Below are 27,755 nucleotides of genomic sequence, written 5' to 3'. Positions count from 1 at the left end.
GCTAACTAGCTCTAAGAAATGGTGACGCTAGAATGCAATGCTAACCAGTTCTAAGAAAAGATGATGCTAGAATGCAATGCTAACTAGCTCTAAGAAATGATGATGGTAGAATGTTATGCTAACCAGCTCTAAGAAATGATGATACTAGAATGCTATGCTAACCAGTTCTAAGAAATGATGATGCTAGGATGCTAAGCTAACAAGTTCTAAGAAATGATGATGCTAGAATGGAATACTAACCAGCGCTTAGAAATGTTGAAGCTACAATGCTATGCTAACCAGTTCTAAGAAATAATGATGCAGCAATGCTACGCTACTTGGCTCTAAGAAATGATGATGCTAGTATGCTATGCTAACCATTTCTAAGAAATGGTGAGGCTACAATGCTATGCTAACCAGTTCTAAGAAATAATGATGCGACAATGCTATGGTAATCAGCTCTAAGAAATGTTGGTGCTAGAATGCAATGCTAACTAGCTCTAAGAAATGATGATACTAGAATGTTATGCTCACCAGCTCTAAGAAATGATGATGCTAGAATGCTATGCTAACGAGTTCTAAGAAATGATGATGCTAGAATGCTACGCTAACAAGTTCTAAGAAATGATGATGCTAGAATGCTACGCTAACAAGTTCTAAGAAATGATGATGCTAGAATGCAATACTAACCAGCTCTAAGAAATGATGATGCTAGAATGCTATGCTAACCAGTTCTAAGAAATAATGATGCAGCAATGCTACGCTACTTGGCTCTAAGAAATGGTGAGGCTACAATGCTATGCTAACCAGTTCTAAGAAATAATGATGCGACAATGCTATGGTAATCGGCTCTAAGAAATGTTGGTGCTAGAATGCAATGCTAACTAGCTCTAAGAAATGATGATACTAGAATGTTATGCTCACCAGCTCTAAGAAATGATGATGCTAGAATGCTATGCTAACGAGTTCTAAGAAATGATGATGCTAGAATGCTACGCTAACAAGTTCTAAGAAATGATGATGCTAGAATGCTACGCTAACAAGTTCTAAGAAATGATGATGCTAGAATGCAATACTAACCAGCTCTAAGAAATGATGATGCTAGAATGCTATGCTAGCTGCTTAGTACGCTACTTCTGTTGTCACATCGAGGAATAGTTCTGTACTTTCTTTTAAGGCTGGTTTTGGTTCTCTTTGGAAATGTTGAAAACAACAATAACCTCATCGCAGTGACATGTCCGACAAAAGTTTAAAATAGCCTCGTCGTTGTAGCATCTCAAACATAACGTACTACTTCGAATCAAACTCTCTCCGTAGAGATACACGTTCCATACACTGTTTACCTTCAGGTGATCCAATCATTTCATCACAAGAAAAATTATACTCGGATTATTCGTCTGCAAATATAACACATTTCTCACTGTCAAGAGAAGTTTTATTCAGTACACAAACATACACAAAATAACTACTTAAAATCACAGGCGTTTCATGAGCTGCTGATTGTTTGATTCTCTGTTGTTTTTTAAGCTAAATCTGCTCAATTTTGTTTCATATAATCACAGAAAACCATGTAATTAATATTATTACTAACATTACTACAGAGGAAACTTTAGTAAAATACTATGAATGAACACTTCTACCTCTATAGCAGTATTTCTTCTAAACAAGACAGAATTCTTTATTTACTATTTATCATAATAAGTCTCGACCTTTGACTCTGGATCCCGTCAAAGCCTCAACGCTCCACACACCAGCACCAGGACCGACCACAGGTGCGTCTGCAGAACCACACCTGTGTTGGATCGATACACGACTCTGCCGTCCAGAGGCTGCGTGGGTCTGAAGATGTCCGTCATGGGTTGACCGGTCCAGAAGAGGCACTGTTTGACCAGAGCGTCCAGCTGCAGAGGAAGAAACTCGCTTAGAACCAGATCGTATTAGTGTTTCTCTACAGTATTTGATCTGTATAACCTGCACATTCAATATACTATGATGAGCACAGTTGTTGCAGTGCATTATGGGTTTGCAGTTTAGTGGAACCAAATCCCAGACAAAGGAGTTCCATGATGTATCACGATATACAGTGATAGTGTAGTAACAAGTATATATGTGTAGTATTGTCCAGTACTTGACTCTGGTGTTGTGATAGTGTAGTAACAAGTATACATGTGTAGTATTGTCCAGTACTTGACTCTGGTGTCGTGATAGTGTAGTAACAAGTATATATGTGTAGTATTGTCCAGTACTTGAGTCTGGTGTTGAGATAGTGTAGTAACAAGTATATATGTGTAGTATTGTACAGTACTTGACTCTGGTGTTGTGAAAGTGTAGTAACAAGTATATATGTGTAGTATTGTCCAGTACTTGACTCTGGTGTTGTGATAGTGTAGTAACAAGTATATATGTGTAGTATTGTCCAGTACTTGACTCTGGTGTTGTGATAGTGTAGTAACAAGTATACATGTGTAGTATTGTCCAGTACTTGACTCTGGTGTCGTGATAGTGTAGTAACAAGTATATATGTGTAGTATTGTCCAGTACTTGAGTCTGGTGTTGAGATAGTGTAGTAACAAGTATATATGTGTAGTATTGTACAGTACTTGACTCTGGTGTTGTGAAAGTGTAGTAACAAGTATATATGTGTAGTATTGTCCAGTACTTGAGTCTGGTGTTGAGATAGTGTAGTAACAAGTATATATGTGTAGTATTGTACAGTACTTGACTCTGGTGTTGTGAAAGTGTAGTAACAAGTATATATGTGTAGTATTGTCCAGTACTTGACTCTGGTGTTGTGATAGTGTAGTAACAAGTAAAGATGTGTAGTATTGTCCAGTACTTGACTCTGGTGTTGTGATAGTGTAGTAACAAGTATATATGTGTAGTATTGTCCAGTACTTGACTCTGGTGTTGTGATAGTGTAGTAACAAGTATATATGTGTAGTATTGTCCAGTACTTGACTCTGGTGTTGTGATAGTGTAGTAACAAGTATATATGTGTAGTATTGTCCAGTACTTGACTCTGGTGTTGTGATAGTGTAGTAACAAGTATATATGTGTAGTATTGTCCAGTACTTGACTCTGGTGTTGTGATAGTGTAGTGACAAGTATATATGTGTAGTATTGTCCAGTACTTGACTTTGGTGTTGTGATAGTGTAGTAACAAGTATATATGTGTAGTATTGTCCAGTACTTGACTCTGGTGTTGTGATAGTGTAGTAACAAGTATATATGTGTAGTATTGTCCAGTACTTGACTCTGGTGTTCCAGAATTTACAGATTTTCATTTGTTTTCAAACCAAAATTTGTCCAAAAATCAGCTTTAAAAGCTTCTGGAGTCACTGTATCCTCTCGTCCTCAGTCATCGCCGGGATCTTACAGGATTTTTTTGTTCCTTAAACTGCGGAGGAAGTAACGACTACTGCCATCTAGAGGCCGGGAGTTTCATTGTAACACAAAAATGAACAAACGATGTAAATATTTGCATGTTAATTGTAAGATAAAAAAATATACCTCAAAGCCAAATATAAATAATGTATTTTCCCGATAAAGTATCAATATTCAACGGAAATTGATTTTTCGGCTTTTTTCATTTTACGGTTTATATTTGAATAAAGTTTTTACACAATGAAATTATTTGAAATCCTTAAAGAAATTGAGAAAGTGCTGTTGAATATCAACACAGTATTGAGACTAAATATTGCGATACTCAAGTGTATTGATAGTTTTTCACAGTGTGATTCTAAATCAATCCGTAAACACAGCTGTGACTGTTGCCGTACCTGTCGGCTGCTGATGGACAGAGTCCTGCTGAACACGGTCCAGGCGACGGCCTGCTCGCAGCCAGGTGTGGTCATGGATCCCACGTAACGGTAGTAACTGTGCAGCTCCTGCGACGACGGCACGATGTCGCTGAGGCGGAAGTTCGGGATCACGGACGAGCTTCCTTCGGACGGAGCGAAGGATGACAAACAAACACTTTCTTTGTTTGAAGATGATTTTGCGTCAAGAGACGAATGTGAGGAAACAATTAAAAAGTGAAAAAGATTTTGCATCCCTCTTTTATTTTGGTTTTATTTTGTTAGTTCACTTCCTGTAAATATATGTCTATTTCCTTGAATTGACTTCTGGCTCAACACTTGTTTTTGTACTTTTGAATTAATTTAGTTTGGAGATTAGATTTGATTGTTTCAGTTTTTGTTCTTTATTTAATAGTTTTATTTGTTGTCTGCTGGTCAGTCTCGCCTCAAATACATCGTGAAGAAGAAAAACACACTAGATTTATTCACATCAATGTCTTTCATATTTTTATATACATAATTCGACAATAATGTATATAAAAATATGATTTTTCTTGATTAAATTCAATGATTTATCATTATTATTGTACTCGCTATGAAACCTTTTTTTATCATTTATTTTCTGAATAAGATAATTTTAAACAGACCAGTAGTAAATATATATATTTATATTATATTAAGAACTTATTAGATGTTGCTCTTTCTAAACAACCCTTGACGACAGCGGGTCGTAGACGAGACGGCGCTTGCATTCATTTCTATTTTGGTCTGTTATTTTTTAAAACTACCAAATTAAGCTTCTAGTGAGAGAAAAAGACAAACTTGGAATTATTTTAATTTTATTATTTTTAAATATATTTTAAGATGTATTTTATCAATTCATTAAATAACAATATTCAATAAGTTCCATCCTGAAAGGTTGAATTCGTTTTCTTTTAAATAATTTTTATTAAAGAAATCAAATGATTTAAAAAATATATTTAATTTGTTTTTGTTTTGACACATAGTTTAATATTCTGATTCCAATAATTGAAAAGAATATACATATATATTTGTAGAATTTAATTTCAATGTAAAAGGCTGGTATACTATTGTGAATAAAATGACAAATATTTAATTCAATAAAAACAATGTATTAAATGTTATTTATTATTTAAAAGTAACATTCAAATGTTAAATAATATTAATAATTAATAATGTTGACACTGAAATAATAAGCACTTGTAAGTAAGTAAGTAATATTTATTTATATAGTGCTTTTCTAGACCAGGGTCACAAAGCGCTTTAACAATCAAAACAATACTCAATAAAGTGTATACTTTGAAGATCAAGATAATACTGAGAACAACACAGGAGTTCCAGAAAATAGGCAGGAGGGCAAGAGTAGATGCAGTTACGCCATTTGAACACTGGAGGGAGCCAAATATAAACATGTTCAATCCTACGTTTTGCTGCTTTAATGCTACTTGTACTTTGTTAAAGCAGTTTCACTAGAGTATAATAGTCCAGGAGACACACGAAGCAGCCGTTACCGTTGTTTGGTACTCGGCCCAGAGCCGCGATGACCGGGTCCAGATGAGGATGATCGTCCGTCGTCTCCTGCGAGCGAAGCTTCGTCAGAACCTTTAACGAAAAGGTGAGAATCCGACGCACCTGGAACAAGAACGCCAGCAGAGCGATGCCGGCCATGTCGTGTTCCGCCTCCAGCAGCGACCCGTACGGTTCCTTCAGGTGCACGATGTGCATCTGGACACAAGCGGGTCAAAGTGACCCACGACGCTCTGTGACGGGCGGACGACGGCTTCGTGCTTCAGTTTGATGTGAGTACTTTTAAAATACTTACTTTCAAATAAATACTTTAAACATAAATCAATAAATAATTATATGGTTAAATGAGCTTTAATCAGGGTTTTTTTTAGAGATTCTTAAGAAAAACACGTTTTAAATTAAATACATGAGATGGAAAAAAAATGATTATGACATGAAATAAACTGTAATATTTAGTTTTATATAAATTACATTTAAAGTGTGATGTTAAATAAATGTAGTTCAGAAGAATATAAAAAAATAACTATTAAAAGAACAAGTTAAACATAGATTTGAAGTAGAAATAAACGTGTTAGAAACATTAGTTTTGATAGTTTTATTGTTGGTGGACGATCAACAATTAAACTAAATGAATATAAATATACGTTTATGTTCTTGGATAAGATTTTATATTCATTTGATTAAATATTGTTATTATTAAAAGATTCTAAATAAAGAGAAACATTGTATCTTTCAAATTTATTACATTGAAAATCGAATGCAAGTAAAATTTTGAAATAATTGTGCGATATTTAATTTAAAATATGTGATTTAAAACTGATTTTACTTTTCAAAGTAAAAGCACAAATAAAAGAAAGAAAATAGGAAAAAATATCTGCAAACCAATGTCTGTAACTGAAGTTAAATGTGAAGTTTAACTAGTGATAAAATGGTTAAATATCTAGTTGTAATTACACGTCCAAACACTATACACTGGAACTGGAATAATTAATTAATAATTATTAATTCATAATAATTATGAATTAATAATAATTATCTAATAAATAGACAAAACAATTTAGAAAAGAAGGAATTAAAAAAAAAACTTAAATAAATAAATAAAAATGCCAATTAAATATTTATAAACCGTTGCTGAAAATAAATTGAATCAAAATAACTTTTTTATCTAATTTCGGTTTCAATATTTACTAAAACGATGTCGTGAAAAAGGAAAATGAAAAATGTCCTGAACAAAGAACTTAAGACAGTTTTATTCAGAGTGACTACAATAATCAATGAAGGTCTGAAGTTTACCTCCATAGGGAACCTCTCCCCGTCGATGGTGTGCTCTGATCCTGGTCTCCCACTGCCGCCCCAGTGGAAGTGGAACTGAGCCGCCCTGTAGTGACCCGGCAGAGCTCCTCCGGTCAGACGCACCGACTGAGGCAGTTCGAAGTGAGCTGAGAGGAAGAAGGATTGATGAGAGGTTCTCTTGAGAGGTTCTCTTGAGAGGTTCTCTTGAGAGGTTCTCTTGAGAGGTTCTCTTGAGAGGTTCTTTAGAAATGTTCTCTTGAGAGGTTCTGTAGAAATGTTCTCTAGAGAGGTTCTTTAGAAATGTTCTCTTGAGAGGTTCTTTAGAAATGTTCTCTTGAGATGTTCTCTTGAGAGGTTCTTTAGAAATGTTCTCTTGAGATGTTCTCTTGAGATGTTCTCTTGAGATGTTCTCTTGAGATGTTCTCTTGAGAGGTTCTTTAGAAATGTTCTCTTGAGAGGTTCTCTTGAGAGGTTCTTTAGAAATGTTCTCTTGAGAGGTTCTCTTGAGATGTTCTCTTGAGAGGTTCTTTAGAAATGTTCTCTTGAGATGTTCTCTTGAGAGGTTCTTTAGAAATGTTCTCTTGAGAGGTTCTCTTGAGATGTTCTCTTGAGAGGTTCTCTTGAGATGTTCTCTTGAGAGGTTCTTTAGAAATGTTCTCTTGAGAGGTTCTCTTGAGAGGTTCTTTAGAAATGTTCTCTTGAGAGGTTCTGTAGAAATGTTCTCTAGAGAGGTTCTTTAGAAATGTTCTCTTGAGAGGTTCTTTAGAAATGTTCTCTTGAGATGTTCTCTTGAGAGGTTCTTTAGAAATGTTCTCTTGAGATGTTCTCTTGAGAGGTTCTTTAGAAATGTTCTCTTGAGATGTTCTCTTGAGAGGTTCTTTAGAAATGTTCTCTTGAGAGGTTCTCTTGAGATGTTCTCTTGAGAGGTTCTTTAGAAATGTTCTCTTGGGAGGTTCTCTTGAGAGGTTCTGTAGAAATGTTCTCTTTAGAGGTTCTCTTAAGAGGTTCTGTAGAAATGTTCTCTTAAAGAGTTTCTCTAGAATTTCTCTTGAGAGGTTCTCTAGAAATGTTCTCTTGAGAGGTTCTGTAGAAATGTTCTCTTGAGAGGTTCTCTAGAAATGTTCTCTTGAGAGGTTACCTAGAAATGTTCTCTTGAGAGGTTCTGTAGAAATCTTCTCTGAAAGAGTTTCTCTAGGAATGTTCTGTAGAAACGTTCTCTTGAGAGGTTGTCTTGAGAGGTTCTCTAGAAATGTTATCTTGAAAGGTTCTGTAGAAATGTTCTCTTAAAACGTTCTCTTGAGAGGTTCTGTAGAAATGTTCTCCCGAGAGTTTCTCTACAGTTGTTCTCTTGAGAGGTTCCTTTGAGATGTTCTCTAGAAACGTTCTCCTGAGAGGTTCTCCTGAGAGGTTCTCCTGAGAGGTTCTCTTGAGAGGTTCACCTGAGATGTTCTCCTGAGAGGTTCTCCTGAGAGGTTCTCACCTGAGTGTCCCAGGTTCTTCACGGTGAGGTTGATCTTGAGGGTGTGGCCGATGAAGTCAAAGGGCGGCAGAGCCGTGTTGACGTGAACCTTCCTGGTCACGATGTTGATCGGCGACTGACGCAGCCCTCCACACCTGGGGAACTGGGACGCCCAGCGACTCGGGTCTGGACGTTGTTTTATGACGATTGTGTTTATTTTAGGATTATTTAAGAAATAAATATTATTCATCATTTGTTATTATTTTAACATGTGTTTATACAACATTATATTATGTCTTAATATGGAAAATTAAAGTTGAATCAAACAAACATCATGGATCAAGTGTTTGATCTTCTACGTGCATTTTATTTATTATTGTGTTTATTTTATGTTTTTTTGTGATTCTTCCATTTTATGTTTTATTTATTATTGTTTGTCTTTTGACATATTATTTTTTGTGTTATTGTTTTGAATATGTTAATGTATATCTTTATATAAAGTATATTCATGTTTAATCTTGTCTTTTCAACTAATGAAAACATAAAGATCTAAATCTATATATAAAATAAAAAATCAATTGTTTGTGTTTAACCTCCAGATATTTGTGTTTATTTTTGTTTGTTTTACTTTATAGTTTTTGGTTTATGATGATTTTATTACCATTATTGTTTTGTTATTATTTATTTATTTGTTATTTTAATATGTCTATTCTGTGTTCTTATTTATTATTTTTTGTGAACTGCTTCGACAACTTAAATTTGGAAAAAAATATATAGTTAAAAAAAAATCAAAATTAAATATCACAGGTCAAGTTTATTTATATATTTTAACCAATATATTCTATTCATATCTGATATTGTTTTATTTTTTTAAATCACGATTATTCTGTTATGATTATAATTTAATCATTTGTTATTTTTATTTGTTATATTTGTAATATTTGTTGAATATATCATGTGTTTGTATGAATAATATTTGTTGATGATGACGTGGAAACGAGTGTGTTTTACCTCCACAGGTGTCGTCACAGGAGTATTGACTCTGGTAACACCACTGAGCTGCAGATACACAAAAGTACTTCAATACTTTTCTACTTTTCTTTAGTAACATGTTCGTTCTCTTCATCTTTTTTATATTAACGATCATTTTAAGAAATCAACGACTGTTCTTTTGAAAGACCTTAGCATTGTAGCTTCATCATTTCTTAGAGCTGGTTAGCATAGCATTGTAGCTTTATCATTTCTTAGAGCTGGTTAGCATAGCATTGTAGCTTTATCATTTCTTAGAGCTGGTTAGCATAGCATTGTAGCTTTATCATTTCTTAAAGCTGGTTGGCATAGCATTGTAGCTTCATCATTTCTTAGAGCTGGTTAGCATAGCATTGTAGCTTTATCATTTCTTAGAGCTGGTTAGCATAGCATTGTAGCTTTATCATTTCTTAGAGCTGGTTAGCATAGCATTGTAGCTTTATCATTTCTTAGAGCTGGTTAGCATAGCATTGTAGCTTTATCATTTCTTAGAGCTGGTTAGCATAGCATTGTAGCTTTATCATTTCTTAGAGCTGGTTGGCGTAGCATTGTAGCTTTATCATTTCTTAGAGCTGGTTAGCATAGCATTGTAGCTTTATCTTTTCTTAGAGCTGGTTGGCATAGCATTGTAGCTTTATCATTTCTTAGAGCTGGTTAGCATAGCATTGTAGCTTTATCATTTCTTAGAGCTGGTTAGCATAGCATTGTAGCTTTATAATTTCTTAAAGCTGGTTAGCATAGCATTGTAGCTTTATCATTTCTTAAAGCTGGTTAGCATAGCATTGTAGCTTTATCATTTTCTTAAAGCTGGTGAGCATAGCATTGTAGCTTTATAATTTCTTAAAGTTGGTTAGCATAGCATTGTAGCTTTATCATTTCTTAAAGCTGGTTAGCATAGCATTGTAGCTTTATCATTTCTTAAAGCTGGTTAGCATAGCATTGTAGCTTTATCATTTCTTAAAGCTGGTTAGCATAGCATTATAGCTTTATCATTTCTTAAAGCTAGTTAGCATGGCATTGTAGCTTTATCATTTCTTAAAGCTGGTGAGCATAGCAATGTAGCTTTATCATTTCTTAAAGCTGGTGAGCATAGCATTGTAGCTTCACCATTTCTTAGAGCTGGTTAGCATAGCATTTTAGCTTTGTCATTTCCTCATAGCTGGTCAGAATAGCATTGTAGCTTCACCATTTCTTTAGAGCTGATTAGCATAGCATTGTAGCATCATTATTTCTTAGAGCTGGTTAGCATAGCATTGTATTTAAATTCGGTTATTATTAGCATATCCGTATCCATCCATCCACACATGTATATTAAAAGAAAGTATGACTAAATATTGTTCTTTTATTCTTTAAGACTCAATTCATCTGTTTCTCTTCTTTCACAAACAACTTCATCATCTCTTCAAACTGAAGCTAACATGTTTAAAGATAAACTCAACATGATCAACATCCTGTCGCTACTTAAAGAAATTGTTTTTCACCTCAAATGTCGATAAATCTAAACGAAGACGCTCATCCAAGAAAACCCTGGATGCACTTGTCCTTCCTTGTAAACTTCGTTAAGAGATTTGACTTCATAGACTCACAAAATTAACACACTCATGCTGGAAATAATGTTGTACAACTTTGATGTCTGTTTGTGTATTTGTCGTAAAATGATGAATCAATATAAACTACTTTTTACCCGTTTTAAATGTACGTTGGAGGTGTGGGGTACCACAAGGTACTGTTCTTGTATGGAAGTATTTGAGTGACGTCAGAAAATTTGAGGATTTAATATTTTATTTTTAATTTAAATGCTGTTTATTTTTTTAAGCATTGACTATTTTATTTTAAATAATTAAATTCAATAACTTTTATATTGAATGTGTTTTTTCAATGAATAACATAAATTCAATAAAATATATTTTTAAATGTTATTGTTTTTATTGAATGATTAACATTAGAAATGTTTAATTTTGTTGGCAATATTACACTATTTTAATCATTTCTATATTTAAAGTTTCAATTTGTTTTGCTGTTTAAATAATTAAACAAACAAACAAAAAAACTACTGCAATATTACAACAATGTATTCATTTGAAAAAGTCAACAAATAACAAAAATGCATAATTTAACAATTGGAATAATTATATCAAACCTGATGTGTCAAAAATAATATATACTTTTGGAATATATTTATATATATAAACAATAAATCAACCTTTAAATCTAAACAATATTGAATTTAGAAAATGTGTCGTGGAATTAAAATATTAAACAGTATGTTTAGTGAAGAAAAACAAATCAAAACCTAAACAAATCAAACCTAATTTTAATTTAAAAAGTATTATAATAAAGTTTTAACAACAGTTAAAATATTCTGAAGACACTCGTCTACAGTCGTGTTGGTTTGTCGTTGTTGTCTATTGTGTTGTTGGTGTGACCAGTGTTGTGTTGTGTTGTGGGAAAGAAAACTCTCTCACAAAACTAATTTGGCCGCTCAGATTAACTCCCACAATGCCGTTCATTGAAGGCCGATCAGGGTTCTCACGGGACTGAGTACAGGTGGAGACGCACTCACCTGTGGCTCTCACGTCAGGTTCATCGCAGTGACGTCGTTAATGTGATATTATTTCAATTACAAAAACACACGAGTGTCTTAAGAGACAATTGAGCATCTCAGAGAATGAGCGCAGAGGAAACACGTACCTGTGCACAGGTGAGCGTCCAGAGTCATCAGGACCAGGAAGTAGAGAGAAGAATCCATGACCTGCTGCTGAGTCTCTCCTCACTTTCTGAACGGTACAGGTGTGTGTGAACACTAAAGGTGTGTGTGAGGAAGAATGTCTCATTTGCTAATGAGTCTTTCAAAACTGGAGTGTGGCGCCACCTACTGCTGGAATTCAAGAAGTTTAAAGGTTCCATCTTGTGTTAAGTACTGTGTACTGCTACATCGTCACGTGATCGTTGCTGCTTCGCTTGATTGGCTGAAAGTTCAATCGTGATCAATCTTTTTCTTTTTTTTTAAATTAATTTATTTTCTTGATCAAAATATACAGTTTTTAAATTCTGATTCCAACATACATTTTTTAAATTCAATATATTTGTTTGATTCGATATAAAACAGACAATAACAACCCAGCTACTTGGTCAAACTTTCAGCCAATCATGCGACGCGCAGACGATCACGTGACAACGTAGCTCCACACGATCATTAGCTCGTTCTGTTGTTAAAAGACTACGAATTAAAATTATTATATTTAGAAAATGTATCTAAGAATATCAAACTCTATGTGTAAATAACATGAAATAATATTTACATTTAAATATTTAAATTATAAAATAAAAATCATTATAGAAATTCTTTAATAAAATTAATTTAATATAGCATTAATTCAATTAAATAATTCAGTGTTTCAACGTTTAAAATTCATAAGGTCAACCAGTAATTTAATGATATACTTCAATAAGTTCAAAGCCTTTTTTACGAACTATTAAATGAATAAAAAACACACAAGACGACACAAATCCTGTATAAAAGCGTTTATCTTCATCAAAGTAATTAAAAAGCAGGTAGTTGTATTGTATTATTTAAATATTGAAAGTGCGACTGAATGTACTTCATTATTATAAAACATTAGTAAAATCAAAGGTTAATTTCCTTCATTGCAAAGACAGACGTGAGCTCAGTAGTCGTGGAAACATAAAGTCTGTGACGATCGTGAAGTTAGTGTTTGAGCTTCTCTCTCGTGGACGAGTCTTCAGAGAAGGAACTTCTGAAACGACAGAGGAAACAAGTTACAACAATATTCATCAACCAAACAAATGATAGTTGTTCAGATCAATAATATTGTACATTTTGTGTATGTTTTTACAATAAAACACAAAAATACATGTATATTGTTAATATATTTAATGTTTCTAATTATAATTATTGTTCAAATAAACCCACCCAGGATTCTACGACGTAACATCATTTGTTTGTGGCGTCAGTAGAGAATAAAAGAAACAACATAACACACAAAATAAGTGATAGAAAACAAAACAAGCACCAAGGCAGATATTCAGTGTTAATTGTGTATTAAAATATATTTCTTCTTTAATTAAAAGTAATTAACAAAAGTAATTTATAAAAAAATAAAAAACGCCCCTATTTTTTAATTCAAATAATAAATTGATTATTTCTCAGTATTCTTTATCATTATTATTCCTTTATTATTCCCTCATTTGAGAAATGGAAGTTTAATTTAAGTTTAAACAAACATACACATTATATTAAGATAAAAAGTACAAAGGCGCTTTATAAATAACCATTACTTACTTACTTACATATAAAATAAACAAAAACAATAATAAAATGAATAATATAACAATAAATCATAATAACACAATAAATAAATAAAGATAATTATGACTTAAATAATGATTATAATGGAGTTATAATATCAACAAAATAACAACATAATAATATAAACATTATTAACAACAAACTTATATTAAAATAAAAAATAAAAATAAAAAAATAAAAATATATTTCATCCATCAAGTTGTATTTTACTCAACAGAATGAACTATTAATGCTAGTTAGCTCCGAGGCTAACAGGGATGACAGAGGTCACAGGTTCACATCCCAGCCTCGGTCAAAGGTGAAGGTTCAGCTCACCTGCAGCAGAGCCGCCGCCACCACGGCCATCACGGCAAACATGGCCATCCGTCCGATCCAGCCCAGGTCGCTGAGGATGAAGAAGCGAGCCCAGCCCAGCTTCTTGAGCGTGTGCGGAGGGTAACGCATGTTGTTCACGCCTTCCATCTTCAGCTTCTTGATCAGACACGCTCTCAGGTGGCTCAGCTGGTCGAAGGAGAACTTGCCGTGGTAGCAGCCCATCCCACTGTTACCTGGAGGTCCACAACCATCACCATTAAGAGAAGAACCAGAGGAACAAGTAGCTTCCTGTTAGCATGACGTCACAAAATTAATAATATGGTTTATTCACTAAGAAGTCATTTCTTAACTGGAACTGTGTAAGTGAATCAACTGCTGATTTAGCATTAAGACACATTAGCAATTTAGCTAGGTTAGGATTTAGTGACATTAGCATTTTAGCTTCATTAGAATATGGCTAGATTAGGATTTAGCAACATTAGCATTTTCGCTGCATTAGGATTCAGCTATGTAAACATTTAAGCTACGTTAGGATTTAGTTACATTAGCATTTTAGCTTCATTAGAATTTAGCTAGATTAGGATTTAGCTACATTAGCATTTTCGCTGCATTAGGATTTATCTACGCCAGCATTTTAGCTACATTAGGTTTTTTGCTACATTAGGATTTAGCAACATTATGATTTAAGGTAAGGTAAGGTAAGGTAAGGTAAAACTTTATTGATCCCTCAGGAGGTCTCCTTCGGGAAATTGTTTATTTAGCTACATAAGCATTTTAGCTACATTAGGTTTTTAGCTACATTAGGATTTAGCAACATTATGATTAAGCTACATAAGCATTTTAGCTGCATTAGGATTTAGCTACATTAGCATTTTAGCTAAATTAGCATTTAGCTAGATTATGATTTAGCAACATTAAGATTTAGCAACATCAGCATTTTAGCTACATTATGATTTAGCAACATTATGATTAAGCAACATCATCATTTTAGCTACATTAGGATTAAGCTACATTAGCATTTTAGCTACATTAGCATTTAGCTACATTATGATTTAGCAACATCAGCATTTTAGCTACATTAGGATTTAGCTTTCAAAAATGAATTATTATTTTACAGATAAAGTTTGATTTTCTCATTCCAATAGATAAAAAAATATTTTTGTAAATTAAATATAATATTAATTCATAGTTATTATATATATACATATATATATATATATATATATATATATATATATATATATATATATATATATATATATGTATATATATGACACTCTATATGTCTATATGTAAAGAATGAATCTAGAAAAAGTTATTTTTGATGTATTGAAATTAAAATATCAAACTGAATGTGTGAAAAATAACATCATTTTGAAAATATATATATTTTTTAATTCAATTATAGAATAAATAAAAAAAACAACCTTTCAATATTCAAATCTTTGAATGAAATTATTCCAAATACGTTTGAAATGTTCCATTAAATATAAATATTGTGAGTATGAAGTACCTCAAATGATTGATGTAGGAAGGATTGATTTGTTAAACAGTTAAATCGCATAAAGTTGACGAGTGACTTTGATGGATGAGCAAGAAAGAAAGTTACCGACGCCTCCGAAAGGCAGAGCACTGACTGAGTAGTGGACCAGACAGTCGTTGGCCACCATCCCACCGCTAGAGGTCTCGTTCTCAAACTTCTGGATCAGCTGTGGAACCAGAACCAGAGTTACAACCTGTGATGAAACCTGGAGGAATCCTGTCAGAACCTTGTGGTCTGATGTGAACACGTAGAGAGCCAGAGGTTTCTCTCCGTCGTTGATGAACGCCACGGCTTCGTCCGGGCTGTTGACGGGCAGGATGGGCAGAACCGGTCCGAAGATCTCGTCCTCCATCACCTTCGCGTCCGGCTTCACGTCCCGCAGAACAGTCGGCGCTGAAACCCAGTCTGGTGTGAAGACCCGGACTAACTCCTCACAGGTGTGTGTTACCTATGTAACAGTCGTACTCACTCCTCACAGGTGTGTGTTACCTATGTAACAGTCGTACTCACTCCTCACAGGTGTGTGTTACCTATGTAACAGTCATACTAACTCCTCACAGGTGTGTGTGTTACCTATGTAACAGTCGTACTAACTCCTCACAGGTGTGTGTTACCTATGTAACAGTCGTACTCACTCCTCACAGGTGTGTGTTACCTATGTAACAGTCGTACTCACTCCTCACAGGTGTGTGTGTTACCTATGTAGCAGTCATACTAACTCCTCACAGGTGTGTGTTACCTATGTAACAGTCGTACTCACTCCTCACAGGTGTGTGTTACCTATGTAACAGTCATACTAACTCCTCACAGGTGTGTGTGTTACCTATGTAACAGTCATACTAACTCCTCACAGGTGTGTGTGTTACCTATGTAACAGTCGTACTAACTCCTCACAGGTGTGTGTTACCTATGTAGCAGTCGTACTAACTCCTCACAGGTGTGTGTTACCTATGTAACAGTCGTACTAACTCCTCACAGGTGTGTGTTACCTATGTAGCAGTCGTACTAACTCCTCACAGGTGTGTGTGTTACCTATGTAGCAGTCATACTAACTCCTCACAGGTGTGTGTTACCTATGTAACAGTCATACTAACTCCTCACAGGTGTGTGTTACCTATGTAACAGTCGTACTAACTCCTCACAGGTGTGTGTGTTACCTATGTAGCAGTCATACTAACTCCTCACAGGTGTGTGTTACCTATGTAACAGTCATACTAACTCCTCACAGGTGTGTGTTACCTATGTAACAGTCGTACTAACTCCTCACAGGTGTGTGTGTTACCTATGTAGCAGTCATACTAACTCCTCACAGGTGTGTGTTACCTATGTAGCAGTCGTACTAACTCCTCACAGGTGTGTGTGTTACCTATGTAGCAGTCGTACTAACTCCTCACAGGTGTGTGTTACCTATGTAACAGTCGCACTAACTCCTCACAGGTGTGTGTTACCTATGTAGCAGTCGTACTAACTCCTCACAGGTGCGTGTGTTACCTATGTAACAGTCGTACTAACTCCTCACAGGTGTGTGTTACCTATGTAACAGTCGCACTAACTCCTCACAGGTGTGTGTTACCTATGTAGCAGTCGTACTAACTCCTCACAGGTGTGTGTTACCTATGTAACAGTCGCACTAACTCCTCACAGGTGTGTGTTACCTATGTAGCAGTCGTACTAACTCCTCACAGGTGTGTGTGTTACCTATGTAACAGTCGTACTAACTCCTCACAAGTGTGTGTGTTACCTATGTAACAGTCGTACTAACTCCTCACAAGTGTGTGTGTTACCTATGTAACAGTCGTACTAACTCCTCACAGGTGTGTGTGTTACCTATGTAACAGTCGGACTAACTCCTCACAGGTGTGTGTGTTACCTATGTAACAGTCGGACTAACTCCTCACAGGTGTGTGTGTTACCTATGTAACAGTCGTACTAACTCCTCACAGGTGTGTGTGTTACCTATGTAACAGTCATACTAACTCCTCACAGGTGTGTGTGTTACCTATGTAACAGTCATACTAACTCCTCACAGGTGTGTGTGTTACCTATGTAACAGTCGGACTAACTCCTCACAGGTGTGTGTGTTACCTATGTAACAGTCGTACCAACTCCTCACAGGCGTGTGTGTGTTACCTATGTAACAGTCATACTAACTCCTCACAGGTGTGTGTGTTACCTATGTAACAGTCATACTAACTCCTCACAGGCGTGTGTGTGTTACCTATGTAACAGTCATACTAACTCCTCACAGGTGTGTGTGTTACCTATGTAACAGTCATACTAACTCCTCACATGTGTGTGTGTTACCTATGTTACAGTCATACTAACTCCTCACAGGCGTGTGTGTGTTACCTATGTAACAGTCATACTAACTCCTCACAGGTGTGTGTGTTACCTATGTAACAGTCATACCAACTCCTCACAGGTGTGTGTGTTACCTATGTAACAGTCATACTAACTCCTCACAGGTGTGTGTGTTACCTATGTAACAGTCATACTAACTCCTCACAGGTGTGTGTGTTACCTATGTAACAGTCGTACTCACTCCTCACAGGTGTGTGTTACCTATGTAACAGTCATACTAACTCCTCACAGGTGTGTGTGTTACCTATGTAACAGTCGTACTAACTCCTCACAAGTGTGTGTGTTACCTATGTAACAGTCGTACTAACTCCTCACAGGTGTGTGTGTTACCTATGTAACAGTCGGACTAACTCCTCACAGGTGTGTGTGTTACCTATGTAACAGTCGGACTAACTCCTCACAGGTGTGTGTGTTACCTATGTAACAGTCGTACTAACTCCTCACAGGTGTGTGTGTTACCTATGTAACAGTCGGACTAACTCCTCACAGGTGTGTGTGTTACCTATGTAACAGTCGTACTAACTCCTCACAGGTGTGTGTGTTACCTATGTAACAGTCGTACTAACTCCTCACAGGTGTGTGTGTTACCTATGTAACAGTCGTACTAACTCCTCACATGTGTGTGTGTTACCTATGTAACAGTCGTACTAACTCCTCACATGTGTGTGTGTTACCTATGTAACAGTCGTATTAACTCCTCACATGTGTGTGTTACCTATGTAACAGTCGTACTTACTCCTCACATGTGTGTGTGTTACCTATGTAACAGTCATACTAACTCCTCACAGGCGTGTGTGTGTTCCCTATGTAACAGTCATACTAACTCTTCACAGGTGTGTGTGTTACCTATGTAACAGTCATACCAACTCCTCACAGGCGTGTGTGTGTTACCTATGTAACAGTCATACTAACTCCTCACAGGTGTGTGTGTTACCTATGTAACAGTCATACTAACTCCTCACAGGCGTGTGTGTGTTACCTATGTAACAGTCATACTAACTCCTCACAGGTGTGTGTGTTACCTATGTAACAGTCATACTAACTCCTCACATGTGTGTGTGTTACCTATGTTACAGTCATACTAACTCCTCACAGGCGTGTGTGTGTTACCTATGTAACAGTCATACTAACTCCTCACAGGTGTGTGTGTTACCTATGTAACAGTCATACCAACTCCTCACAGGTGTGTGTGTTACCTATGTAACAGTCATACTAACTCCTCACAGGTGTGTGTGTTACCTATGTAACAGTCATACTAACTCCTCACAGGTGTGTGTGTTACCTATGTAACAGTCATACTAACTCCTCACAGGTGTGTGTGTTACATATGTAACAGTCATACTAACTCCTCACAGGTGTGTGTGTTACCTATGTAACAGTCATACTAACTCCTCACAGGTGTGTGTGTTACCTATGTAACAGTCATACTAACTCCTCACATGTGTGTGTGTTACCTATGTAACAGTCATACTAACTCCTCACAGGCGTGTGTGTGTTACCTATGTAACAGTCATACTAACTCCTCACAGGTGTGTGTGTTACCTATGTAACAGTCGTACTAACTCCTCACAGGTGTGTGTGTTACCTATGTAACAGTCATACTAACTCCTCACAGGTGTGTGTGTTACCTATGTAACAGTCGTATTAACTCCTCACAGGTGTGTGTTACCTATGTAACAGTCGTACCAACTCCTCACAGGTGTGTGTGTTACCTATGTAACAGTCATACTAACTCCTCACAGGTGTGTGTGTTACCTATGTAACAGTCATACTAACTCCTCACAGGTGTGTGTGTTACCTATGTAACAGTCATACTAACTCCTCACAGGTGTGTGTGTTACCTATGTAACAGTCATACTAACTCCTCACAGGTGTATGTGTGTGTTACCTATGTAACAGTCATACTAACTCCTCACAGGTGTGTGTGTTACCTATGTAACGGTCATACTAACTCCTCACAGGTGTATGTGTGTGTTACCTATGTAACAGTCGTACTAACTCCTCACAGGTGTATGTGTGTGTTACCTATGTAACAGTCATACTAACTCCTCACAGGTGTGTGTGTTACCTATGTAACAGTCATACTAACTCCTCACAGGTGTGTGTGTTACCTATGTAACGGTCATACTAACTCCTCACAGGTGTATGTGTGTTACCTATGTAACAGTCGTACTAACTCCTCACAGGTGTGTGTGTTACCTATGTAACAGTCATACTAACTCCTCACAGGTGTGTGTGTGTTACCTATGTAGCAGTCATACTAACTCCTCACAGGTGTGTGTGTTACCTATGTAACAGTTGTACTAACTCCTCACAGGTGTGTGTGTTACCTATGTAACAGTCATACTAACTCCTCACAGGTGTATGTGTGTGTTACCTATGTAACAGTCATACTAACTCCTCACAGGTGTGTGTGTTACCTATGTAACGGTCATACTAACTCCTCACAGGTGTATGTGTGTGTTACCTATGTAACAGTCGTACTAACTCCTCACAGGTGTATGTGTGTGTTACCTATGTAACAGTCATACTAACTCCTCACAGGTGTGTGTGTTACCTATGTAACAGTCATACTAACTCCTCACAGGTGTGTGTGTTACCTATGTAACGGTCATACTAACTCCTCACAGGTGTATGTGTGTTACCTATGTAACAGTCGTACTAACTCCTCACAGGTGTGTGTGTTACCTATGTAACAGTCATACTAACTCCTCACAGGTGTGTGTGTGTTACCTATGTAGCAGTCATACTAACTCCTCACAGGTGTGTGTGTTACCTATGTAACAGTTGTACTAACTCCTCACAGGTGTGTGTGTTACCTATGTAACAGTCATACTAACTCCTCACAGGTGTATGTGTGTGTTACCTATGTAACAGTCATACTAACTCCTCACAGGTGTATGTGTGTGTTACCTATGTAGCAGTCGGACTCGTCGCTGTCTCCACCAAAAGCTACTTGGCTGCCCTCCATCATTGACACGATCCTCTTTACATGGCGCTGGTTGATGATGCGTCCATAGTCAGGACAAGTCTTCGGGTTGTTTGTGTAAAACTCCTGTCGGTAGAGAGTGTCACCATGACCTATCACAACACCAGAGTAACGTACTACACAATACTACACATATATACTTGTTACTACACTATCACAACACCAGAGTCAAGTACTGGACAATACTACACATATATACGTGTTACTACACTATCACAACACCAGAGTCAAGTACTGGACAATACTACACATATATACTTGTTACTACACTATCACAACACCAGAGTCAAGTACTGGACAATACTACACATATATACTTGTTACTACACTATCACAACACCAGAGTATCGTACTACACAATACTACACATATATACTTGTTACTACACTATCACAACACCAGAGTATCGTACTACACAATACTACACATATATACTTGTTACTACACTATCACAACACCAGAGTATCGTACTACACAATACTACACATATATACTTGTTACTACACTATCACAACACCAGAGTATCGTACTACACAATACTACACATATATACTTGTTACTACACTATCACAACACCAGAGTAACGTACTACACAATACTACACATATATACTTGTTACTACACTATCACAACACCAGAGTATCGTACTACACAATACTACACATATATACTTGTTACTACACTATCACAACACCAGAGTAACGTACTACACAATAATACACATATATACTTGTTACTACACTATCACAACACCAGAGTAACGTACTACACAATACTACACATATATACTTGTTACTACACTATCACAACACCAGAGTAACGTACTACACAATACTACACATATATACTTGTTACTACACTATCACAACACCAGAGTCAAGTACTGGACAATACTACACATATATACTTGTTACTACACTATCACAACACCAGAGTCAAGTACTCGGCAATACTACACATATATACTTGTTACTACACTATCACAACACCAGAGTCAAGTACTGGACAATACTACACATGTATACTTGTTACTACACTATCACAACACCTGAGTCAAGTACTGGACAATACTACACATATATACTTGTTACTACACTATCACAACACCAGAGTCAAGTACTGGACAATACTACACATATATACTTGTTACTACACTATCACAACACCAGAGTCAAGTACTGGACAATACTACACATATATACTTGTTACTACACTATCACAACACCAGAGTCAAGTACTTGACAATACTACACATATATACTTGTTACTACACTATCACAACACCAGAGTCAAGTACTGGACAATACTACACATATATACTTGTTACTACACTATCACAACACCAGAGTCAAGTACTGGACAATACTACACATATATACTTGTTACTACACTATCACAACACCAGAGTCAAGTACTGGACAATACTACACATATATACTTGTTACTACACTATCACAACACCAGAGTCAAGTACTGGACAATACTACACATATATACTTGTTACTACACTATCACAACACCAGAGTCAAGTACTGGACAATACTACACATATATACTTGTTACTACACTATCACAACACCAGAGTCAAGTACTGGACAATACTACACATATATACTTGTTACTACACTATCACAACACCAGAGTCAAGTACTGGACAGTACTACACATATATACTTGTTACTACACTATCACAACACCAGAGTCAAGTACTGGACAATACTACACATATATACTTGTTACTACACTACCACTATATATCACTGTATATCTTATTGTTGACTCTGTGTCGTGATACGTATCGTAACATATTCTTGACGACACACGCACTTCTTGACTTTACACTGATATGAACGTGACTCACCTTGACGGCAATTTTGATCTCCTCAATAATCCGGTCCTGTACGCTGGGGTCACAGAGGACGTAGTCCGGCGCGATGCAAGTCTGACCACAGTTGGTGAACTTCCCCCAGGCCACCCGTCTGTGGACACAAGTACAGTCAACACACGTCAACATGTGGAGGAACCACGGGTCGGACCTGCAGGCGACCCGGAGGTCACAGTCTTTGTCGATGTAACAGGGACTCTTCCCGCCCAGCTCCAGCGTGACGGGGGTCAGGTTCTTGGCCGCGGCCGCCATGATGATCTTGCCCACCGGACTGCTGCCCGTGTAGAAGATGTGGTCGAACCTCTGTCGCAGCAGCTCCTGGGTCTCGGTCACCCCTCCGGTCACCACGGGGTACAGTTCCTGGCACGAGAGGTCAAGGTTCAAGAACACGCCACGAGTCCCGGGACCTGAGCTGTAACATTATGACCACCTGGTCGTGTGTTTGTGTTGATTTAAATGAAAAAGGTTAAGATAATTCTTAACTATTGACCCGTTGTTAAGTTCATACATGTGGTTTGAAGATATATCCTCAAATTGATCCACATATATGTACTCATTGATGCGTTGAATATATGTCCTCGTTTTGTGTACTCAATGGTTAACATTGATAATGTTATCTTTTATTCAGAGTTCAAACATATTCTTGTATTTTGTCTTTCGACTTTCGTCTTCCCCAGGGAGCAGGGTTCAACGTTTGGGGGCTCGGGGCATCGGTGCCTCAACTTTGTATGGACCGTGGTGCCACTTTGTGTCAATACTTCTAACTGTGAAAGACATATGTGTCGGGAAAAGAAGGATGTAGCCATGTGGACGTGCTGTTCTTGTTGAGATAAGAAACGTATACGATTCTAGAATGTATGGTCTACAGACCTGGTTTGAGATAACAAGTGTGAAGGAAGACTGAAGATTCATTGTTTAGCTCAGTGTTCAAGTCAAACAACATCTGTTGTTCATGAAGGAGTCGGATTTTGCAAAATTTTATACTCAACTTACTTCACGTGTTTGGGGATTGTCTTTAAAAGTCTTTAAAAGAAAGGACGTGCTAAAAGATTTTCAGCCACTCTCTGGAAGGATCTGGTGGGTGAACCAGGATGTCGGACAGAAACTGGACCGAGCGCTCGAACTTCTGGTGTTTCTGAATAATTTGCATTCTTTGTTAACTGTTGTATTAAAGGTCTTGTAAGGCCTACTTTTGTAATCATTCTTTGCTATTGATAAATTGACTGTTCTAAAATGTTACTCTTCCTTGGATCAAACGAATGCGCAGAACTCTTTGGACAGGAAAGAGATTTGAGTTCGCTTCAGGTTGAACTCGTCTTACTTTGTCGATGTAAACCGGCAGCAGAGCCTCCATCACTTTGGACGTGTGAGCACTGACTTCTGACGGCTTCACCACCACAGCGTTACCTGGAGTCACATGATTCAAAGTCTTGATATGAACAGAAGAAAAAACAACCAAACATATCAATAAATATTCCAAAACACAGTTCAAGAGACTATAAACCAGATGTTTATTCAGTTCATGCTGGTTCTGCAGGTGAAATGTTTATCAGTTGAACAGAAAACTGATTTAACTCCACAGATCTATTGACTAAAGTCCACTTGGAAACATTAACTTCCTGCTGTTTGACCTCAAATCCACTTGATATTGAACCTGCTTTTACACTCGGACTGGTTCGACTGAAACACAAACAACATTGAAGGAACTTTAAGGATAAATAGGGATAAATAAAGAGTTAGTTGGAAAAGTATGAATGTTCTTTGTCTTGTTTTTTACATCAGTGGCAACACTTAACTGTTAAATGTGTAAATTATGTTTTTATATATTAAAAATAAAATACTACCGTGCTATTTATTAAGGTCTGTACTATTTTTCGGTTGCTACACAATTTGAAGAATGACAATTGTTAATTACAACTTAAAATGTCAAAACATACATTTGCGCCACATTCAAAGACTGCTACTTCCTGTTGTAGCACGACACCACGTATATAAAAAACTAAGCTGTGTTCTTGAGTGAAGTGTATGCTTAGAATTTGAGCTACATTAGCAAAGAAGCTACATTATCAACGTAGCTACATTAGCAAAGAAGCTACATTATCAACGTAGCTACATTAGCAAAGAAGCTACATTATCAACGTAGCTACATTAGCAAAAATCGGATAATTATCCAATTATCAATCTGAACTACGTTATTCAACGAAGTTTAGACTTGGAACTAAATTAGCATGCTAGCTACATTAGCAACAGCAGTATTTATAATTCATAATAAATCATAAATTAATAATAATATGTAACTATTATTTGTGATTTTGATCCCACATGCACTCAACGCAAAACTCATTGAATGTGTAAACAATTAAAAAGCTGTTATATTTAGTAGTTGTAATTTAATTGAGGTTATGAAGGCGAGAGTTCCTTTTCCTCACAGTTAAATAGAAATAAAAGTTTAGCCTTAGTTTCATAGCCTTGCACCATTTGTAGAATTAGAATAGTTACACAACGTCAAAATGTACATTTTTCCTTTTTGATTCCTATAGCAGCTATTTTCCCCTGTAGCAAGATACCACAAAAAATAGTGTTTAATTAACTAAGAGGTATTTGGATAAAAACACAATTCTTAACTTTAATTGTGTTATTGAAGAAAGTGTAGACCTTTTTTTTTAGCTACATTAGCATACTAGCTACATTAGCATTTTAGCGATCCACATTTTACGGTATATTTATTATAATTATTCATCAATTTATAATAATGTGGAACTATTGATACTTTATATATATATATATGAATGGCAGTAAATCCTGGTCCATTTAAACTGGTAAATATATAATGATATTCTAAAAGCAACAGATGAATATAACAAATAGTAACTAAGCCAACAGACTAAATGTGAAATCTATGAATGTATAAAACAACAAAAAGTTGTTGAAATTGTAGGTGTTCTTGAATGAAGTGTATACTTAGAATTTTAGGTACATTAGCAAAGTAGCTACATTAGCAAAGTATCTATAATTACCACAGTAACTAAGCTATTTTTTACTATATTATTGTTTTTAAATAATTATATTATTAACTCAAAAAGCGACTCGAACGAGTCAGTTACACATCAGAACTCCGTGTCTCCACAGAACGAAGTCCAGGGTACAATACTGATGAAGTTTACGACGTCAGTGGACCTGGTTGCATCACACACACTTTGACCCACTTCACCTCTGACACGACAACAATCACACACTGACTCTCAATCCATCCCATCGTAAACGTGTTCTTCACACGTCCTGAGTCATATGGACCTCATTCAACCGTGGTTCTTAAAGACGACAGTACCGGCAGCGATGGCCCCGATCAGGGGCTGGATGGTGACGGCCCAGGGGTAGTTCCAGGCGCCGATGACCAGGACCACACCCAGGGGCTCCGGCTTGATGTACAGGGTGTCGGAGAGCGTCAGCAGGTTCTTCTCCACCGGCCGGGGTTTGGCCCAGTCCTTCAGCTTCTTGATGGCCGTGCCGATCTCGTCCTCCAGACCCAGAGTCTCGAAGATCTGCGTCATCACCTCGCCCTGATCACAGACCCCATCAGTACTGGGATCCAAAAACCTCTAGAGAATTTCCCAAGAACCACTTGGATAAAAGTGGTCCTTGTTGTTGTTGATCCTCACCCGGTTCAGGTCCGCCTTGATGGCGTCAGAGATCTCCTTCTGTCGCTCCGTGAACATCTTCAGCAGGTTCTGGAGCTGGAAAATTCTGTACTCCAGGGGTCTGGACCTGCCGGTCTGGAACGCCTTCCTGGCGCGAGCTACTGCTTGTTGTTCCCGAGACATCCTGGACCAAAAGAAAAAAAACTCCAATTGAAGTCAAATAAATGCTAATAACATTGAGTACAAACACTATATTCTATGAATTATTTATTTAATCAATATATATTGTTTTACTGCGGCAGTTCTTGTAAATGCAGTACCACAAACTGGTGAGTACTCAAACAATACATTGTATAAGCTGACTGAAGAAAACCAGAAACATATCTTAGAAACATGTTCATGAGGTTTACCTGTTATACTCAATATAGTTTCCAAACAAATGATACACACACAGTAATGAAAATTAAAGTAAAAAAAAACACACGAAAAGAAGAATATTAAACAAAAATACATTAATTCTATTACATTACACTACATTGCAATTCAATAATAATTGATTATTTTACGTAATTACAGAGTCACGACATAATCTTAAGTGACGTCATCAGCAGTCCCTGAACGCAACACCGATTATTTACATTTGTGGTTTAAAGTCGCTGAAGTAGGAATTTAAAATCGTTTTTTCAACGTGACTGCAGCTACAGTTGAGATCAATTATTTCCACGTTTTAAAAACAATAATATTAACGTTTAGGAGGAACTAGTGGCTCGAGCCTGTCGTTGTTTATAAACTATAGTTTTAAATGTCGCGAACTGCGATCGTTGTGTTTTTGTTCGCACGAAGACAAAGAGAATAGTCGTAGAAACGCGTCATTGTTGTGTAAAACATAGTTATAAAGCGGGGGGAGGACGATTTATTTCCAGTAAACAAACCTGATCACGTCCGTTATTCCGCAAAAACGCAGGATTATGACGTCACGCGGTGTAATAGCAGGTTATTATCGTCGTTATTATATGACGCTAACGGTAACAACAGACGCGAAATAAAGGTAAATAAACGGTGTAAAGTCTGGGAGATCAAGGTTACCTGGAGTCGAGGTCGTTGGTCTGAAGACTCGAGAGAGACTGAGAGTCCAGAGCTAGACTCTCCCTCGTGACGTCACTGCGGGGGCTGGACTTCCATCGAGGTCCAGGTCCAAGTCCCTCACATAAGTGTCAATATTGCCTTAAAACAATACTTTATGAAAGTATCAACTGTTAATCAGGTGTAATAAGTACACGCTGAGGTACTTTGAAACCCACATGTGACCCTGGTCTGGAAAAGCGCTATATAAATAAAAATTACTTACTTACTTACTTACATGGCGGCCAATAAATTTATAACTAGAACCAACTCTTCGGATTAAATAAATAAATACTCCTTATATGAGTACAGGACACACAGTACACATGTATAATACATCATATAAATAATAATAAAATCAATAATAAACACAAAACAAACCATTATTATAAGTAATAATGCTAAAATAATAATAGAGTTTGTAATTCCTTCACTACACATCTGTTATATACTGTATATATATATAT

The 27,755-nt window shown here is 36.6% G+C and overlaps 2 protein-coding genes across 2 annotated transcripts; both read right to left on the bottom strand.

The window, feature by feature from the left end:
* Positions 1-1,706: 1,706 nt before the first annotated feature.
* On the bottom strand, positions 1,707-11,854 carry ca4c (carbonic anhydrase IV c). Its single transcript, XM_087808076.1, has 8 exons — positions 11,797-11,854; positions 9,088-9,135; positions 8,098-8,262; positions 6,618-6,763; positions 5,430-5,522; positions 5,309-5,375; positions 3,759-3,922; positions 1,707-1,880 (listed from the first exon to the last, which is right to left on the bottom strand). Exons 1-8 carry the CDS (start codon positions 11,852-11,854, stop codon positions 1,707-1,709), a joined length of 915 nt encoding a protein of 304 aa, XP_087664202.1.
* A 761-nt stretch (positions 11,855-12,615) lies between these two features.
* On the bottom strand, positions 12,616-27,312 carry LOC148065762 (aldehyde dehydrogenase family 3 member A2-like). The gene is made up of 11 exons (XM_087807049.1): positions 27,253-27,312; positions 26,188-26,350; positions 25,857-26,088; positions 23,850-23,935; positions 22,680-22,888; positions 22,505-22,622; positions 20,568-20,709; positions 15,520-15,686; positions 15,360-15,459; positions 13,751-13,983; positions 12,616-12,863 (listed from the first exon to the last, which is right to left on the bottom strand). Exons 2-11 carry the CDS (start codon positions 26,347-26,349, stop codon positions 12,849-12,851), a joined length of 1,464 nt encoding a protein of 487 aa, XP_087663175.1. The 5' UTR covers position 26,350; positions 27,253-27,312; the 3' UTR covers positions 12,616-12,848.
* Between the last annotated feature and the right edge of the window lie 443 nt (positions 27,313-27,755).

The sequence above is a fragment of the Callionymus lyra genome, chromosome 14, assembly GCF_982586985.1.
Source record: "Callionymus lyra chromosome 14, fCalLyr1.hap1.1, whole genome shotgun sequence".
Taxonomy (NCBI): Eukaryota; Metazoa; Chordata; class Actinopteri; order Syngnathiformes; family Callionymidae; genus Callionymus; species Callionymus lyra.
Note: the sequence above shows the minus strand (reverse complement) of the source record. Positions and strands in the feature narration are given on the sequence as shown.